Source organism: Dermochelys coriacea, chromosome 6 (assembly GCF_009764565.3).
Source record: "Dermochelys coriacea isolate rDerCor1 chromosome 6, rDerCor1.pri.v4, whole genome shotgun sequence".
NCBI lineage: Eukaryota > Metazoa > Chordata > Testudines > Dermochelyidae > Dermochelys > Dermochelys coriacea.
Genome location: NC_050073.1, coordinates 54,335,375 through 54,354,812, shown reverse-complemented (window position 1 = coordinate 54,354,812; position 19,438 = coordinate 54,335,375). Strand labels below are relative to the sequence as shown.

At 40.8% G+C, this 19,438-nt stretch overlaps 1 protein-coding gene across 17 annotated transcripts in view; it reads left to right on the top strand.

Annotated features, from left to right (window-relative positions):
- The window catches only part of PHF21A (PHD finger protein 21A), a 244,235-nt gene that overhangs the window by 77,736 nt on the left and 147,061 nt on the right, over window positions 1-19,438 (top strand). For all 17 annotated transcript variants that reach the window (XM_043515615.1, XM_043515619.1, XM_043515609.1 and 14 more), the window contains 2 exons: window positions 2,449-2,481; window positions 4,863-4,928. In XM_043515615.1, coding sequence (XP_043371550.1) covers window positions 2,449-2,481; window positions 4,863-4,928 — 99 coding nt within the window. The remainder of the gene's footprint in view (window positions 1-2,448; window positions 2,482-4,862; window positions 4,929-19,438) is intronic.

Below are 19,438 nucleotides of genomic sequence, written 5' to 3'. Positions count from 1 at the left end.
CCCCTCCTTTACTGCACCACCCACTGTACTAATGATCAAAAGTCTTACAGAAATAAGTCCTGGACAGGGCTGCCACTAGTGGGAATCATAACTTCTTGCAAATGGAAAGATGCTCCAGGTTCAAGACTCAGTTCTGTCCTTCACTCTGGGCTGGAAGGGATAAGGAATCTTACTGAAGTCGTCAACATGATGCAACTGCAAAAAAGGCGAATATCAGTCTGGGGTGTATTAATTGGATTGTCATATGTAAGACATGGGTGATGATTGTCCTGCTCTACTTGGCACTGGTGAGGCCTCACCAGGAGTAATGTGTCTAGTTCTCGGCACCATGCTTCAGGAAAGGTGTGGACAAATTGGAGAGAGTCCAGAGGAGAGCCACAAAAATGGTAAAAGATTTAGAAAACCTGTCATATGAGGGGAAAAAAACTGAGCATGTGTAGTCTTGAGAAAAGAAGACCAAGTGGGGACCTGATAAGTTTTCAGATGTGTGAAGGGCTGTTACAGAAAGGACATGGTGATCAACTGTTCTCCATGTTCACTGAAGGTAGGACTAGAAGTAATGGGCTGAATCTGCAGCAAGGGAGATTTAGGATAGCTATTAAGAAAAACTTTCTAACTGTAGGCTTCCACGGCAGGTTGTTTAAAAGCAGGTTGGACAAACACCTGCCAGGGATGGCCTAGGTTTCTTTGGTCCTGCCACAGGATAGAGGGCAGGACTTGATGACTTCTCAAGGTCCCTTCCAGCCCTACATTTCTGTGCTGCTCTGATTCTATGAAGTAGTGCTTTCAGCTGCTGTGTGGAAGGCAGTACTTGGTTTCATTCTAAAGCACCTTGCCCTTTTAAATTCATTTGTTATTGTTAAGGGGCTTCAAAGGGAGTTGCATTTGGCTGTCCTCACAGAAGAATTGGTCTCCCCGAGTACTTTTGGGGCAGATTAATGGGAGAGCCTGGAGTACCCCTTCCCTTCTCCCCATCTGTAGGACAAGGAGAAGAGAAATATTTTAAACAACTTAAGCCCAGCTTCCATTGTTCTCTCAAACACTGAATTCCTGCTTACTTGGAGGATGGTGCAATATTGTGATCCTGATTTATTAACATTTGCTGATATTTAATGCTGTACGAAATAGAATTTATAGTCAAACTGACTTTTGCAAGGTGTCTTATGAAAAGTTGTGAGAAAATAATCTGTCTCCATATTTTAAATAAAATTTATATAAAAACTAGCAGAGTTATTTTAACATAACTTTATCTGAGGTAGTGAGCATGGAGGAGCTGATGAAAATGGGCCAAGAATATAAACCTTTGGGAAGATACCAGCTTCTCTGCATGACTAAAGTGGCATGTCTGCAATCAGTGTCTTTTTTAGGATACCAAAGGAGACTTTAAAATTAATAACAAATACAAATAAATTTGTAATTAGAAATAAAGTCTGAAATCTCTAAGAAACACTAATTCACATAATTTTTCAAGCAATATTGATGTGAGTGAAATGCAGTGTAGTAATGTATCTGTTTATGTTCTGGATTTTTTCCTCACTTTTTTCTTATAAGGGGATAGGGAAGCAAGTGTGGACTTTACCATGTCTCCTTCATATTCATAGATGAATGATTTGATGTGGTGAAATGGCCACCGCTAAAACAGGAATTTGGGTTGTTGGGTTTATCTTGCCTCATCATTCTGGGCTTCTGGTTTTCCTTAGTAAAATCCTGATAACCTCCCTCCAGCTTAGCTATATAGGCAACACCCTTCTGCAACTGCCTGAAGGAACTGAAGGAGGAACAGCTGTGAATGGTGTAACCATCTGTCTACTTCCCCTTGGATGTGGGGGGTATTTCATCCATGATGATCTCAGTCACTGCCAATTCAAGGGATGAAAGTGGAAGAGTCTCTTCTGAACATGGATCTCCCATGTGGTATCAACCAAACCAACACACAAGCAGTCCCTTACTGCCTAAAATGTGATGCATTTGATTTATACAAACAAACAACTATTGTATCTGAAGTAGTTCAGTCTGTTCAGTATTCCCTATGGCTGTGGGCAAAGAAGGCAGCAGTTTTAGAGGACACACAGCTATTTGATTAGGTTACCCAGCTGGCTTAAATTTTCCTTAAAGGGAATCTTTTCTTTTTTTTTTTTTTTTTTTTCCTTCAGGAACTGCTTAAAAAGAAGGAATGTAGTAGCATCCTTCAGCTAAATATGAAAGGTGATAGCTTGACTGTAGAATTAATAGGGATGTCTCATTATATTAATGACGATGTTTGTGTGAGTTATAAAATAATTTGGGTTCATGATGAGCTAAGTCTTGCTATTTTTTTTTTTAAAAGTACAGGATGTCTTGTTTAAATTCCAACTTCTAATCAGGGCTATTACATAAACTGTCCAATAAACACAACCTTGATTGAACTCTGTAATGTACTGATGAATATGTCTCTCTCTCTCTTTCTAGAAACTGGTTGCCCAAATGAAGCAAGATCCACAGGTAAAATATGTATTTTGTTTTATACTGCTTTTATTACTCAGGGAATTAAGGTGTAAGAAATACACTAAGTCCATGACCTCTTGTTTGCCATTGTTTATTTGCTCATCGTCTACTGCCACTGTAAAGTAATGCTTTCTTTTTCTTTGCAGGTTATACATTTTAAAAATAAATGGGGAGTATTGGATAGCTGAGAGATTAATAGTAGGATAAGGAGCCTTTCAATTCCATGTTGCCAATGTTTTAAATTCAACCTAAGTTAGTAATAACTGCAATCTATTATTTAATTGTGGTTTGACCTGTTTAAAATGAGTTGCTGGTCTCAGTTCAGTGGCTGGTGGATACCTTTCCACATCATAAATGCTTCCACCACACTTGCACTAATTGACTGTTTTAAGCATTGGTAACAGTCTGTACAAGTAAAGAAGATGAGGGCCCAGTTCCAAGAAATCTGCAAAATTAAGACACAATTCATTGGTCAAGTAGAAGAAAATGGTGTCTTAGCACATACAGTTGCATTTATTTGGTTTGTTTAAATGAGTTGATGTACATTGATGGACTAAACTGTTGCAATGAGGGATTTGAATAGAGTGAAAGTTTCAGGAATAGGGGCACAGTAGAAGGAAACATGATGGAAAAGGCACAAAAAGAAGTGGGAGGTGGTTTTCTTGGGTACATGAAAGGGGCATGAAGGCAAGTAGTAAGAATGAGAGAAAAATGAGCACCAGGGTAGAGTAATGTAGAGTGTAGAAGGTGGCGGAATTTCTCTGCCATCTCATCAGAGAGGCTAATGATCAAATTAGCCATGCACGTTAAACTCCCCTTCCTGTTTCTAGCAATAGGCGTTTAAGGTCATGGTTTAAAGTGTGTTTAGTAAAGGAATGGGTTTGGGAGGAAGCTTGCAGGCTGCTTCTGCTCTGCAAATAGAGGACTTTAGTTTCCAGGGCAGTTAACCTAGCTGTTTTGCTAACCCTAAAATTTATTTTGAGAAACTAAGTCAGTGCTTCACCTAGTGGTGCAAATATTTTCCCCTCACTGCTTTAAATTACTAAACCTTTCTTTGCTGTGTCTGAATTGAGCCCAATAAATGCACTTCTTCTGTCTTCTGTAATTTGCATATCTGAGGATCTGCTTGGTGAATAGACACTGGAGCAAGACATTTCTGTTTTTACTGCCATAGATGCTGCAGGTCAGGAATGAGCTGTGATGGGGCCCAGGATTGGAACAGCAAGGGAAGGCTGAGAGTAAAGATTTGGAATAGCTTTTGAAACTTTATGGTATCCTAGGACTAGAAGGAATTGTAGGTCAGGATTAGGATGCAGTTTAAAGTTGTGTGGAGGAATGTGAAGGTGTGGAAGTTACTCTGAGAATGGTAGCCCCTGTAGTAGTAATAGAGGTTTATTGGTTTCATGTTTTTACATAGTGCTGAAGGTGTACATGCCATTTTGCAAAAATAATATGTGGTCCCTTACCAACAGAGTCTATGGTCTAGGTGAGCTATGACTTGACATAGAAAGAGATTGCATGAGGAGAAAATGTAAGAAGAGAAATGCTGGGAGACTCATGCCAAACAAGATTTTGAAGCTGTTAAGCATATCTTGTGTGTGTGTGTTGTTTTGTTTTGTTTTTTTGTTTTGTTTTTTTCTTTGTATTTTTATTAGATTTAGTAAATAAAAATTGAGTTCCCTATCAGATCCTGTATAGTGAGCTGTTTATGGCTCTCAGAATCTTTTAAATTTGAGAAAATGTCCTCGTAGGCAAATTGCTAACATGAGTGGTGCATTGTTAAGGCAGTTGCAACTTTTCTAAATATTTGCGAAGGTATAAAAAGACATACACTATTGTACCGAAAAGGGGGAAGAGGATGTAGTAGATATATTCCACCTCTCATTTGGCGTGCATGTTGTTTAATTCCTACTAATAGATACGGTCACTGATGTCCTTGACAGTCAAATGTCTGTTACTGAATAAGTAGTGGAGGTGAGACAATACTTTAAGTAGTATGTATTGCGTACTGTAGAAATCCCTAAGATAAACAGTTTTCTTCTGGCTTCTCTGACCTGAAAATACAGTGATATACAAATTAACCTTATTACAGCATATTGTGAAGCACCCAGGGATGTTTTAACTAACTCCTTCCAAACTGAGCTCCACCTCTTCCTTCCCTCCCCCCAAACTTATTTTTGAACACTGGAAAAATCCATTAATGATTGTTGCACCAGATGACTTTTGAATAAGTCTGTATTTGTCCATTTGAATCATCTGATTGGTGGTATGTCCAGAGGTGCTTTATTATTTGTAGTACTCTATGCAAGAAGTCCTGCTACTATTGTGTTAAGAAATGGAATATTTTTCTCTCAGATATTTTTTTTCTTTCTTATCAGAATGCTGATTTGAAGAAACAGCTTCATGAACTCCAAGCCAAAATCACAGCTTTGAGTGAGAAACAGGTAGGGAAATGGATATTTTTAACACCATGTTCTAAAGAAATGTCTGCTCTCGTTTTCCAAGAGAGCTGCTAAATTTCTTTGTGTGGATGTAAGTATGGGCAGTCAGATGTTTTGGGGTTTTGTTTAATTTCTCTAGCACAACAAAAAATAAAGACAAATAAATGCAGCTTGAACAAACGGACTAGTATATCTGATGGCCTGGGTTGATAAATGTGTCAAGAAAGCGTTCTGTTTAAACTATATTTTACCTTATATGAAACAGAAGAGGGAAGACACTGGAATTTGTTACAGTAATTTGAATTTGAGACCGGAGTTATAGTCTAAAATTCACTCATTTTATTCTAAACCAAGAAGTCCTTATTCAGGCAAAACTCTTTGAAGTCTATTTCACATTATGGACTGAGAAACTGAGTAAGGGCTTCTGGATTCATGCCCTTGAACACTGGAGACTTCTTAGTCCATAGTAAGCCAGTCTGTTAATCTTTGGTATGGCAACTGTTCGTCTTCATTGGCACTCGGTTTCTTATGAACTGATCCACAGTTGATAGCTAGTGGCATTAGCCACCTGGTGGGGATTGCTCCATATGTAGACTGAAAATATTTATGATTGGCAGACAGATGATTACTCTATAGAATGTCTGTCTGAATTGCATAGAATTGCAAAGCCATATGGGTAACTATTAGAATTCAGATTTTATTGTGATGGGATACATAGTTCTACTGACCTATGCATTATTTAAAAAAAACCCACTCAATCAAAAACCTGTTTTGTTAGTTCATGTTTGCAATATTACTATGAAAATATAACTGCATCAAGCCAGCTCTTGGTCACTATGGCCTAAATCGGGGTGGGCAAACGGCTGCCTGCGATCTGTTTTAAGCTGCTCCCCGCTCCAGCTGAGGCACTGGATTGGGGCCATACCATGTGGCTCGGCCCTGCTCTACCCAGTTAGGTCAGAGGGCCCCTGATAGTTTCAGGGTTAGTTTGCCATCATGCCAGAGGATTGACTTATCAGTTTGTGTTCAGGCAGGGACAGGCGGTGAGGTACTAGAAATGGGGAGAAGGAACTTCAAAGCTTAGAAAAACATAGACCTCTGTTTTATGGTGGTTTTATAACTCTGATCTGATATTCTTTAACATTACAATTATAAAAACCTGAATAGAAGATCTGGCCTGCAGTTGAGACTATGTTAGTTGCTTTCGGCTCTGTTTTCTCTTCAGTCATTGTTTATGGCAGGGGTGGGAAAACTGTGGGCCACATCCTGCCTGCCAGCTGATTTAATCTGGCCCTCGAGCTCCTGCTGCGGAACGGGGTCTGGAGCTTTCTCCACTCCTGCCCTCCAGTCAGGGAGCGGGGTCGGGGCTGCTCCATGCGCCACAGCTCCGCGAAGCTCCCAGACGAGTGGCATTTAGGGAGCTGCCAGAGGGCTCCGCATGCTTCCCCCGCAGCTCCCATTGGCCGGGAAATGCTGCAAATGGGAACTGTAGGAGCGGCGCCTGTGGATGGGGCAGTGTGCAGAGCCGCCTGGCCATGCCTCTGTGTAGGAGCCGGAGGGGGGACACGCCGCTGCTCCCGGGAGCCGCTTGAGGTAAGCGCCACCTGGAGCCTGCACCTCTGAGCCCCTCCCCTGCCCCAGCCCTAATCCCCCTCCCGCCCTCCAAACCCCTCGGTCCCAGCTTGGAGCACCCTCCTACACCCTGAATCCCTCACCCCAGAGGCCGCACCTCCAGCCGGAGCCCTCCCCTCCCCCCCAACTCCCTGCCTCAGTCTGGAGTCCCCTCCCACACCTTGAACTCCTCATTTCTGGCCCCATCCTAGAGCCCTCATCCACTCCTGCACACCAACCCCAATTTCATGAGCATCCATGCCCTCCCATACAATTTCCATACCCCCAAGTGGCCCTCGGGCCAAAAAGTTTCCCACCGCTGGTTTATGTGGACATTCATCTAAGGAGAAGCTGTACCCTTTTTGCTCAGCATAGCATCTTGAAATTTCACATGGTGAAGCATTTTTTGTCATGTGATAAAGCATGAGTTGTTTTAAAAAAGCTTTGATTAACTCAGTTTCTGAATTGTTGGCTACCAGTAGTCATGAAAAGGGATCTCATTTGTGACACAGAAAGTGTGAAATGTTAAATTGTAAACCAGTTTCCTACTTTACATTCCTATTATTTGTTTTTGCTAAATATTGAACAGTGATGTTCTTGTGATTTATCAAAATATTAAAACAGGATGCAAACTGCTTTATCATCTCTACCACTGGGTCCATGAGCTGCTAGTGTCCCCCAGAATGACCCTTTTAAAATAGCATGGCTGTTAAAATGGGGATTAAAAGAAGTTGTGTTCAAACTGAACGTACAATTTTTACATGAAGAGAAGACATGCTTCTTGTGTATGTAGCTGTAGTGTTTGTGGAGGGGGGGCCTTTTTGAATATTTGAAAGTCTCTGCAGGCACAGCTGTGATTTTGCAAGGCATAGGGATGCAGTTTAAGAGTCAGACATCGTGCTTTCGATGGAGTGTTTACTTTTGTTCTCATTTTTATTATTTTTCCTTTATAACAAATGTAACTGAGAAAATACTGGTTTGATCTTTGTATATGGGGAAAAACTGCATCCAGTAGGCTAACTTCTAAAGTGGTTTTATGAGCAAAATTGATGTGTACTCCTGTTTCCTTATATCTTTTGTATACATTTCTAAAGCACTTTTTACTGTAATGCCTCACTCACTTCTTCTGGCTAAGGGACTGTGTTCTAGAACATGCTTAGTTCAGAGAGAGACAGTGCTAGAGCTTTTAACTAGGAGTCAGGTTTCCCAGATTCTGCTGTCCCAAGAATTGGAGACTTAGCCCTCATTTCCCCCTAGGTAGGTTCATGGGACATCTTCTTTTAACCACAGCTGTGGGATGATGATGATGATTCAGCTTTTAATTTGTGGACACATTTGCCATTGTTTAATCAATTTTCACTGAAGTGAGGTTTATAACATTCTGCTTTTCCGATTGTCCCTCCTCTTATGCTTGAGGACCGAATGAGAACCTACATTTGTAAAAATTGAATTAAATACAGTATTGTTGTTGCTGAAATTTTATAAATTATTCTTTGCTCTCTTCTTTACTGAAGATGCACAAAGGCTTCTAGTGCAAGTGCCAAATCTGTGGCAGTTAAGCCAAGGCTTCCAGTTGCTGTAGAACTTCTCTCGCATTCTGAAGCATTGTGGGAGTAGTGCTAATATGTTGGAATTTGCTGTCTGTCAGTGCAGTGATTCATAGTGGTTAAGACTTCTTGCTGAGAATTAATAATGAGAGCTCTGTTCAGAAGTTTGTGAAACTGAAGAGATCTGGCAGTCTACAAGGAGAAAGCAAGTAGTCTGTGTCATGTGTAGGTATAAACGTAAAAAAGAGAAACTGGTTAGTTGATGCAGAATTAAGCTGTATAGAAAAAGGCAAGCCAAAAATTCATATAGTTGTTGAAAATGTAAAGAGTGGTGAAAGTAAACGCTTTGATTTGTTTCACTTGGGAGGTAATGAAGCTGTGCACGCTGTAGGTTTCACTGAGTTACATGAAAGGCAACTTCAAAAAGGGAACAAACTTTTCTTGAACATAAATTTCATTTAGAGGGGGAGTGTAAATTTTAAATAATTTTAAACTGTTCTTTTTTCCGGATAATTTTAACTTTAAAAGTAAAGTGAATTTTTAAACTTTCATTGTTAATTATTTAGTTTCTTATCTGGGACAATGAAAATAAGTGAGGTCAGTTTGACTTTTGTTTTAAGTTTAGTGATTTCAGAGCTACAGTGTTTCAGTTGCAGAAGAATGTGTTTGTTTAAAAAAATCAGTTGGAATTTAAAAAAAGGCAACATTTCTTAGGTTTTGCACAAGCAGTTTTTACCAAGTCTAAGTTTGGGACCAGATTTGATTGCGTCCCCTTAAAACTTCCTTTTACATGTTTACTTTAATTTTCTCCCCAGTTGATTTTAAGATTTTTGTACCATAAAATAGATGGTTAAACTTTACTAATCTTTCACCACTAAGTGGTAACATTTCTGTTTCACGGGGGGGGGACGGGGGGGGGGGTTAGCCATGATTTCCTGATAACCATAGTGGGAACCTGGAGATAAATCCCTGCTCTGGAAGTGTACTCTTTAAAGTATAACTGTTTAGAATTAGCAACTGAAGTATCAGGAAAGCTACCAACATACATGTTGTAGATTTTCAAAGTTGGAGAACCTATAGCTCTCATGAAAGATTGAGATGGAGCGGGCTGGCATGAAAGAAGGCATGCAGGATGAAGACTTGCAACAGACATCTGTTCTTCTCTTCCATTCCCTCCCCAATCAAATACAAATGGCATCACCCTGTCACAGATATGTCATTACTAAATATGTCCCACATTACTTTGTTTTCAGTGGCAAGGAAGAGTTCACCTTACTTGAATGAAAATATGGAATTGTGCCAGTAGTTAAGTGACTTAATCAAGGTCACAGAGAAAGTCAGTGGCAGAGCCAGGAGTTTCCCACAGATTTTCAAATTAGTATTCCAGTGCCTTGCCCACAAGACCACCTTTCCTCCCAAGTTTGAATACATTATTCCATGGCTATTTAACCAGAATTTTTTCTAAGGTGTTGTCCAACAATATTGCCTTGCAGTGCCAGTGTCAGGTTGGATTACCTGATGTATAAGGACATAATTTGTGAAATATGTAAATTTGATGGGCCTAAAAGCATAACTTCCTTTTCAGAAATGCTGCTTCATATTTTGTGAATGTTGTTCTTGGCTCCCTTGAACACATTTTGATGCTCTCTGGCCTTTTTTGGTGCTGTTTCACTTTCCTTCCCTATCTTACCATCTTGACCAAGATTCTAATAACCATTTAAAAGGTAATTTTAATATGGGCTCTACCACATACTAATGTTGGCAGCAGAAATCTCATTACATGGTCTTGTTTTCAAATAAGAACAAAATGGAGAGGGTACTTTTTCTGTAATTAAATTGCAATAAAATTAAATGATTCATCCAGGTATCACAGAATTTGTTTTCTTATTTGTGTTGTGCTTTAGTGCGTTTTCCTTAACAATGCCCTGACGTTGAAGGAATTGAGAGGATTCCTTTGCAGAAGCCTAAAGAGAAACAGAGCCTTTTCCTTGATATAGCTGGAAACAGGTATCCCGTGTCAGAAGATGTCTAAGTTTTCGATGCACTTATCACTTTGGTATGTAAGTGCTGCACAGAATTATATTAAGACACACAAAGTAGTTCTCTTTGCACTGATGTCAGGCTGTTTAATTTATTTTTCCTTCAGAAGGAAGTCTACTCACAAACATGTTTTACTGTGGAGAATAGGTGATTACTGAATCCTATAGAGAACACACTGCAAAAGCAAGCCATTTTGCTTTGTCTCTTAAGGACTAGCAAGTTTATTCACTCTTTATAGAATTTAAAGCAACTGTAGGCGGCCCTTTTGGATAACTCAGATTACCAGTCTACATTCTGTTTGTTTATAATCCACCAAGTTCCTTCCAGTCTTGCTACTTAATTGTGTGTAATGAGAGAAAAGGGTGGTGGTTTTTTTTAATAAAAGTAGTGATGATGAATAATTAGCCACAATTATAGCAATAAGTATTTGATATGCATTTGAGTAAATGCAAACAAATCACTTAAGCAACAAAGGAAAACTGCCATAACTGAAGTCTTCAGAAATGTATCATGAATAAGCCATCAAATTTATTACAGGGATCATATCAACCCTGAGTATAGTAGAAGAGTATAGTAAAACTGAAGGGTGCATAAATATATCCTGGGACTCCGCCTTTCCTGCATACTAATCACAAGTAGTAGAGTGGAATTTTCATGAAACCCACTTAAAGGTCTAAACAGAATGCCTAATATTAGCACACTTCACTCAAAACATGTTTTGTGATCTACACTGTGTATGCAGGCAAAAGGATTTTGCTGGGGAAGGAAAGCTCCAAAAAGGCCATAGAACATAGGAGGAGGAGGAGGAGGAGAAACTGGTACAAGCAATCAAAAAAACATACATAAAGTATGCAGAAGCATTTCTGAAAAGACAGGTATGTAAATTTTGACAAGCCCAAAAACTTCTCTCATTGATTTAGTGCCCTTGCACAGCAGGTGGTCCTGGCATTGTAGGCTAACATGGTTCGGTAACATCTTAACCAGGATTTCTCCAGTGTAGTAGAGGTACATCTAGGTTAACGTTCATGAACTTGGATGCCTATATTTTAGGTATTTAAATTCATAATTAGGAACCTACATAAGAGCTAAGGTTTTCAGATATGCTGAATACTTTAGAATATCCTTTGAAATCCATGGGAGCTGTGGATGCTCAGAATCTCTGAAAACTCATGCCACTCCACTCTCAAATCAATCAATTAAACAAACAAAATCCCACACCACTGAACCCACTCCAAGTGCATGTTTGAGCACCTTTTCTATTGCCAGTGGAAGAAATGTGCAAATGTGCCATTTGAATTTATGGAAATGAATATAATTGTGACATTAAAAAAAAGTACTAGAGGCTGTTGGTTTAGTTTGGTGATCTGGGACTGCTTCTATTAAGCATGGATCTTCCCCTCTTTGAATGAATAATATAAAAAGATAAAAACACCTATTACTAAGTAACTGTAAGCAGACACCTTTCCTAACCTGCTTTATAAACACAGTCCACATAGCATGAAAAGTACCAATTCACTTTTCTGCGGTTTGGCTTTAATAATAAAGAACACAGCAGTAAGATGTAAGACAAAGACCAGCTTAAACTGTCTCCCCAAAGTTGGCTACTTCTAGGCTTCCTTCTTGATGACTGCTCACCCCAAGTGCCTTTCTTTTTAGACAGACATTCCTACTTCATTTATATGCAGGTGGGATGATGAGTCACCTGCCTCTGAGTAAATAGAACCCTCTTAATCTTTTCCCAGTATGATTGACACCTGCTTAACAGTGTGAGGCTTCGGACAAAACAGTGCCAAACTTACAATACCAACTCCAGCCTTTGAGGTACAAAATAATACACTGTCTTGGAAGTCATCATAAAAATACTGACTTATTCTCAATCTTGCATAATCACAGGTTTCAGAGTAGCAGCCGTGTTAGTCTGTATTCGCAAAAAGAAAAGGAGTACTTGTGGCACCTTAGAGACTAACAAATTTATTAGAGCATAAGCTTTCGTGAGCTACAGCTCACTTCATCGGAATGCATCCGAAGAAGTGAGCTGTAGCTCACGAAAGCTTATGCTCTAATAAATTTGTTAGTCTCTAAGGTGCCACAAGTACTCCTATTCTCAATCTGAGAATTGAAAGATGGATAAGGAACTGGTGAAAGGGGAGGCTATAGTGGGTCATACTAGAAGGTGAACTGTCAGGCTGGAGGGAGGTAACTAATGGAGTGCCTCAGGGATTGGTCTTGGGACCAGTCTTATTTAACATTTTCGTTCATGTCCTGGGCACAAAAAGTGGGAGTGTGCTAATAAAATTGCAGATGATACAAAGGTGGGAGGTATTGCCAATAGGGAGGAGGACCAGAATATCAAACCAGAAGATCTAGAGGACCTTGAAAACTGGAGTAATAGAAATGGGATGAAATTTAATAGTGCAAGGTCATGCACTTTGGGATTAACAGCAAGAATTTTTGCTATAAACTGAGGACATATCAGTTGGAAGCAACAGAAGAGGAAAAGACCTGGGTGTATTAGGTAATCACAGGATGACTATGAGCTGCCAATGTGATGCGGCCGTGAAAAAGGCTAATGCAATCCTGGGATGCATCAGGTACAGTATTTCCAGTAGAAATAGGGAAGCATTATTGCCATCATACAAGGTACTGGTGAGACCTTATCTGGAATACTGTGTGCAATTCTCCTATGTTTAAGAAGGATGAAATCAAACTGGAACAGGTCCAGAAAAGGGCTACAAGGATGGTCTGAGGAATGAAAAACCTACCTGATGAGAGGGAGTTTGGCTTGTTTAGCCTAACCAAACATAGGTTGAGGGGAGATAAGATTGCTCTCTGTAAGTACATCAGTGGGATAAACACCAAGGAAGGAGACAAGTTATTTAAGTTAAATACCAGGATTTACAAGAATGATACAAGAATAAATGGATATGAGCTGGCCATCAACAAGTTTAGGCTTGAAATTAGATGAAGGTTTTTAACAATCGGAGGAGTGAAGTTCTGGAACAGCCTTCCTAGGGAGCAGTAGAGGCTTCAAAACTGAGTTTGATAAGTTTATGGAGGGGATGATATGATGAGATTGCCCACAATAACATGTGGCCCATCTGTGACTGTTAGTTGCAAATATTCCCAATGACTGAAGATGGGGCACTAGACAGGGAGGGCTCTGAGTTACTACAGAGAATTCTTTCATGGGTGTTTGGCTGGTGAGTCTTGCTGACATACTCAGGATCTGATTGCCATATTTGTGATTGGGAAGGAATTTTCTCCCTGGTCAGAGACCTTGGCAGAGACCCTGGGGTTTTTTTTGCCTTCCTCTGCAGTATGAGGCATGGGTCACTTGCTGGTTTAAACTAGAGTAAAATGGTGGATTCCCTATAACATGAAGTCTTTAAATCATGACTTGAGGACTTCAGTTACTCAGCCAGAGGTTAGGGGTTTGTTACAGGAGAAGGTGGGCGAGGTTCTGTAGCCTGCAATGTGCAGGAGATCAGACTAGATGGTGCCTTCTGGCTTTAAAGTGTCTGAGTCAATATGTAATGGAGGAAAACAGGTTTTTTTTTTTTGTTTGTTTTATTGGGAGGTGCAGTATATTCTGTTTATTAGCAACCCCTCAGTTGCCAGCAAAAAGTTGCCATTATCTGGTAGTTCCCAATTAATGGAAGCCAGGTTTGCAAGGCTGCAGCCAGTGAAGGAAGGGCTGGTATGTGTCTTCCCTGGCTGCAGCCCTGCAAACCTGGCTGCAGGCAGGGCAGCAGCATGGAGGGCAGCTGTGTCCATGATGCCAGGGCTTTCTACAGGAATTGTGGGTGCTTCGGGCCCATGGAGCTGCACAGTACCTCTCCCTGTGCTCTCAGGGGGTCAGGGTCAGCTTATCCCAGTGCTTCCTTCCCTGAGTGCAGCTCTCTGGCAGGGTGCAGCCTGGAGAGCACAGGGAGAAGTACCGTGTAGTTCCAGGATCTGGGCTTCTACAGCCCCCTTCCCCACTATTGCCCTGCCCACAGCCTCCCATCCTAGCCCCTTGCCTCCTGTGTGATCCCTGTCCATGGACAAATTTGCAGGGCTGCAGCCAGGGAACATACATCCCAGCACTTCCTTCCCTGGCTGCAGCCTTGCAAACCTGCCTATAGTTGGGGCCTTTTCCCCCAAAATATGTTCTTTAATAAGTGGCATTCTATTGCCAGTATTCAAATCTCATTCCCATTAAAGCTAATGGGATTGGTTCCCAGCAAAGTACTGCTATTAACCAGAGGTGGTTAATGTCTGGGTTTCTGTTAAGCAGAATCTACTGTTTGTGAGGATGTCATCTCGTCAATGATGAGAGAGGTGAAAATATCATAGGAAACACTTACCAGTTGGAAGGGGAGGAGAATCAGCTGCCAAATATCCACTTTAGAGCTACAGCTGTTTGTGTCTTCTAAATCTAAAGGCTTAGCTATCCAAAAATCACACAGTAAAAGTCCTATATGAAAAGAATGATGGTACATTATGGTGTATCAGTAGTAGCCAGGCAATTGTAAAGAAAGATGCTTCTCTGCATCCTTTCCCATCCTTTTTGAGGGTAAAGGATCTTATTGAAAGACATTCCCAGATTCTCCAGGTTGGATCCTGATGTTCGAAATAGAGAAGTCTTTGTTTATATGTTTCTGGGATTTAAAAACAGATGCTATGTTAACAATGCCTGCTTAGTGGGCAGCCATGAAATCACTTAACTTAGTTAGCTATCATTAAGCTAACTATTGTCTGCACTGCGGTTTGTGATCCTACATGACATGATGTGCCAGTATCCCTGGGACACATTGACAGTTCATTGCCTTTGATGCCTCTATATGCTATCCTTTTTGAATACCAACTCCTTATTGACTCCCTCCGGGACATTGCACCACCTTCTCCTTAGTACTGCTCTCACTTTGCACCGAGGTGCGATTGGTCTCCCTACTCATGGCCAAGGCATATTCAGAGGGAACCTCAGGTTGCCTATGCTTTGAGTGATGTCTGCTTGGGTATGTGAGCATGATAACCCAAAGATGAAACAGCAGAAAATATTGTCTGACAGTTCTGAGTACATTTCTTCAATCCCATTGAAGGCCTCTGCACCACTGCCCCAACCTTGGCAAACTGAAGCATCACTCCAATGTCTGGACTACTTGGATTCCTCTGTGTCATGGGAGCTATGATCATGTTATCACAGTTACCCAAACCACAGGAATCTTAGTGTACCTGGAGGCAATACTGTTGTGGGTGGCATTTCTGGTGCTGCTTATGCTGGTCTCACTCAACACAGTTGATGCTGAAGCATTCTCCAGTAGCTCTCCTTTATTTTTCACATAAATGCAGCAATCTGTTACACCTGTTTAGGATATGGGAGACATTGGTGAGGAGTATCAGAATGAATGTTGTTTGGACACGTAAGGGATTAATGACTCTTCAAGCCCAAATACCATTCTGCTTGAGTGAGAAGACCACAATTGTCCTTCCCAGGCTGATCGTACCTCCCCACTGCCCTCTACTGGTTGGAGGCTTTGTTGTCTCAAGCAATTGTTTCCAAAGTTAACTGGGACTGTCAGGCCTGGAACTGGATATAAAAGCAAGGTGGGCCTGCTCATAATGGTACATTTGGCAAGTATACAAAGATTGGTCTGTTGTACAACAATCTCTTTGCTTTTAATGCTTTGTCATCCTTACATTTTTAAACTCATCACCAAGAGGGAAAGATGACTGTCCTTTAGATACAAGACCTCAAGCTAAGTGAAAATGTAGTGTAAGATACCTGAATATTTGCCCTTAATTGGTCATCTACTGGGCAAGCTGGGCAATTTGATAGAAGGCTGACTGGGGTGAGAAGGGAAAAAGACCTGGCAAAGATTGAAACATTCACTTTATTTCAGTTGTGCTTTGTGTTGTACCAGGATATGAGATCTAAACGTGGGAATTCACTATCAAAATATCTTATGGAAAGCTTTACTTTAAGAGATGTTTCCTGTCTTCCTCACCTTCCTTCACATCACTGAGTACAGTGACAGGAGCAACCCAATGTTCTGCTTCATGACAGTTCTTCTTACAAAAAGAACAAAGAAACATATACCAAACAGCAGAATCCCTTGTTTTGCAGCTAGATCTGGGATGCTTGTTTGCATTTGACATTTCCATTCCTAGTACTCAGTAAAACTAGTTAGAAATTGTGATGTCAGTAGTATTAAGCATCTTGGCATTTAAGATGTTGGCTTTGACCTACAAAGCTCTAAAAGGCTAGCACCTCTGAACTAAGAGACCAGTTCTCTCCCACCATCACATTGGTCCATTTGCAGTCAGCAACAGTGCCATAACTGGAGCTCCATTGGTAAAGTAGAGAGTGGACAGCTGTCAAGGTGGCAGGTGCTCTCTGTTAGGAGCCTCAAGCCTTTGGAACTTGCTTTCCTCTTCCCCTACTCCTTTGAAAGAGTCCAAGTTGTTATCTTAAGGGCATGCTGCAAGGTTCCATTTTCCTCTCTCAATCATAATTAGATGGGTGATGGGTTGGATTTGACAGTAAGGAGTGTGGGGCTCTGGTGGGGACTTTTTGTAGAGTATTAATTTTTGTGGCTAGGTTAATTCTTTACAGAATGGTCCCATGGAACTGTGCTGGGCCAATACCCCAGAGATCAGTGGATCAACTGTGCTAGTTTGCTTCTCCCAGTGAGAAGCCAAAAGGGCTGTGGCCAAAAGGACTACAGTTGAACCCCGTTTATCCAACCCTCCATTATCTGTGTCTCAGTATTTAGTAAACAACCAGCACACACAGGTGCAGAAGCAGATGATCTCTCTGAGGCTGTTAGATGGTGCTGCAGCTTTGCACTTTCCCATTCTCCAGATTATCTGAATTTTTGATTATCCAATCTGGCCCCAGTTCCAGTTACAGCAGAACCCCATTTGTCTGATCTAATAGGATCTTTGGATGTATAAACAGGGAAATCTCAAATAGATGTAGAGAGGCTACACTATCTTACTCCGGTAGGGAGTCACACCATTACCAAACACAGTGTCCAGTTCTGGTGTTCACAGTTCAAGATGGATGTTGAAAAGTTGGAGAGGGGTTGGAGAGGGTTTAGAGTAAAGCAGTGATAATGATTAAAGGATTGAAAAACATGCCTTCCAGCAGTGATTCTCAAACTTTTGTACTGGTGACCCCTTTCACATAGCAAGCCTCTGAGAGTGACCCCCCCATATGAATTAAAAACACTTTTAAATATAGTTAACACCATTATAAATGCTCGAGGCAAAGTGAGGTTTTGGGTGGAGCCTGACGGCTCACAACCCCCCACATCATAACCTCACGACTCCCTGAGGGATCGGACCCCCCAGTTTGAGAACCCCTGCCTTATAGTAATGGACTCAAGGAGCTCCATCTATTAATCTTAACAAAAGGAAAGTTAAGAGATTATTTTACCACAGTTTGTTTACCTACATGGGGAACAAATATTAGATATGGGCTTTTCATCTTACCATAGAAAGGTATAACCTGATCCAATGGCTGGAAGTCGAAGCTAACAAATTCAGACTGGAAATAAGATGTACATTTTTAACAGTGAGGGTAATTAATCATTGTACAAATTAGCAGTGGCTGTGGTGGATTCTCTCTCACTGGCAATTTTAAAATCAAGATTGGATGTTTTTCTAAAAGCTATGTTCTAGTTTAAAAACGGGAGTTAATTCAGGGAAGTTCTGTGGCCAGTGTTATGCAGGATGTCCAGAGCAGATGATCCCATTGGTCCCTCCTGTCTTTATGTAAATCTATGTACAATAGACACTGTGTCCATGTGTATTACCGAGGTAGCAGGTAGTGTCCTCTATATTTAGTTGCTGAACACTTTTTTTCCATTGTAAAGGATTCCTGCAGTTTTTTCAAGACACTCTAATGATCTCCACTGTTTGCGGTAGGCATCTGAAGTTTGGGCAGGAAAAAGTCCTGGGGTTAGACAAGTGCTTTTTCTTTGTCTCATTAAATTCTGTTCAGGTTTAGCTGGGTTTAAAGTTAGAAACTTAAAAAATCACTTTTCTTCTTTGAGTAGCATCCCTGTGGGTGCTCCACTTTAGGTATGTATGCATTCCTGTCCCTTTGATTGGAGATTTTTGGTAGCAGCGTCTGTTCAGCACACATGCGCCCTACATATCCTTGTGTCCCTGACTGAGACTATATAGGGCTGTGTGGGTGAACAGCCCTAAGTTCCTCCTCTGCTGGCTTCGGCTTGAGATGGAGTCTAGTGTGTGCCTGTTTGTTTCTTTTATTAGTATTTTGCTTTATAATGAGAGTAGGTTTAATACCTTATAGTTGGAATGTTGATAAATGCAAAGTAATGCACATTGGAAAATATATTCCCAACTATACATATAAAATGATCAGGTCTAAATTAGTTGTAACCACTCAAGAAAGAGATCTTGGAGTCCTTGTGGATAGTTCTCTGAAAACATCCACTCAATGTGCAGCAGCAGTCAAAAAAGCAAACAGAATGTTGGGAATCATTAAGAAAGGGATAGATAATAGAAAATATCATATTCCCTCTATATAAATCCATGGTACACCCACATCTTGAATACTGTATGCAGATGTGGTCGCCCCATCTCAAAAAAGTTGATTGGAATTTGAAAAGGTTCAGAAAAGGGTAACAGAAATTATTAGGGGTATGGAATGGCTGCCGTATGAGGAGAGATTAATAAGAGTGGGACTTCTCAGTTTGGAAAAGAGATGATTAAGGGGGGATATGATAGAGGTCTATAAAATCATGACTGGTGTGGAGAAAGTACGTAAGGAAGAGTTGTTTACTTCTTATAACACACAAACTAGGGGTTACCAAATGAAATTAATAGGTAGCAGGTTTCAAACAAACAAAAGGAGGTATTTCTTCACACAATGCACAATCAACCTCTGGAACTCCTTGCCAGAGAATGTGAAGGCCAAGACTATAACAGGGTTCAAAAAAGAACTAGATAACTTCATGAAGGATAGGTCCATCTTGCTATTAGCCAGGATGGGCAGGGATGGTGTCCCTAGCCTCCATTTGCCAGAAGCTGGGAATGGGTTATAGGGAATGAATCACTTGATAATTGCCTGTTCTGTTTCCTGTAGGGCACCTGGCATTGGCCACTGTCAGAAGACAGGATGCTGGGCTGGATGGACCTTTGGTCTGACCCAGTATGGCCGTTCTTATGTTTTGTTGCCTTTTGTTTTGTTTTTTCTTTTCCCTTATTGAGGGACTTGAGTAACTTTTTTTTCTTCTGTCAGGGATGTCGGGCTCCTCAGAGTTTAAAAGATGCCGAGAAGCAGTTCCTGTTCATGATGGGCAC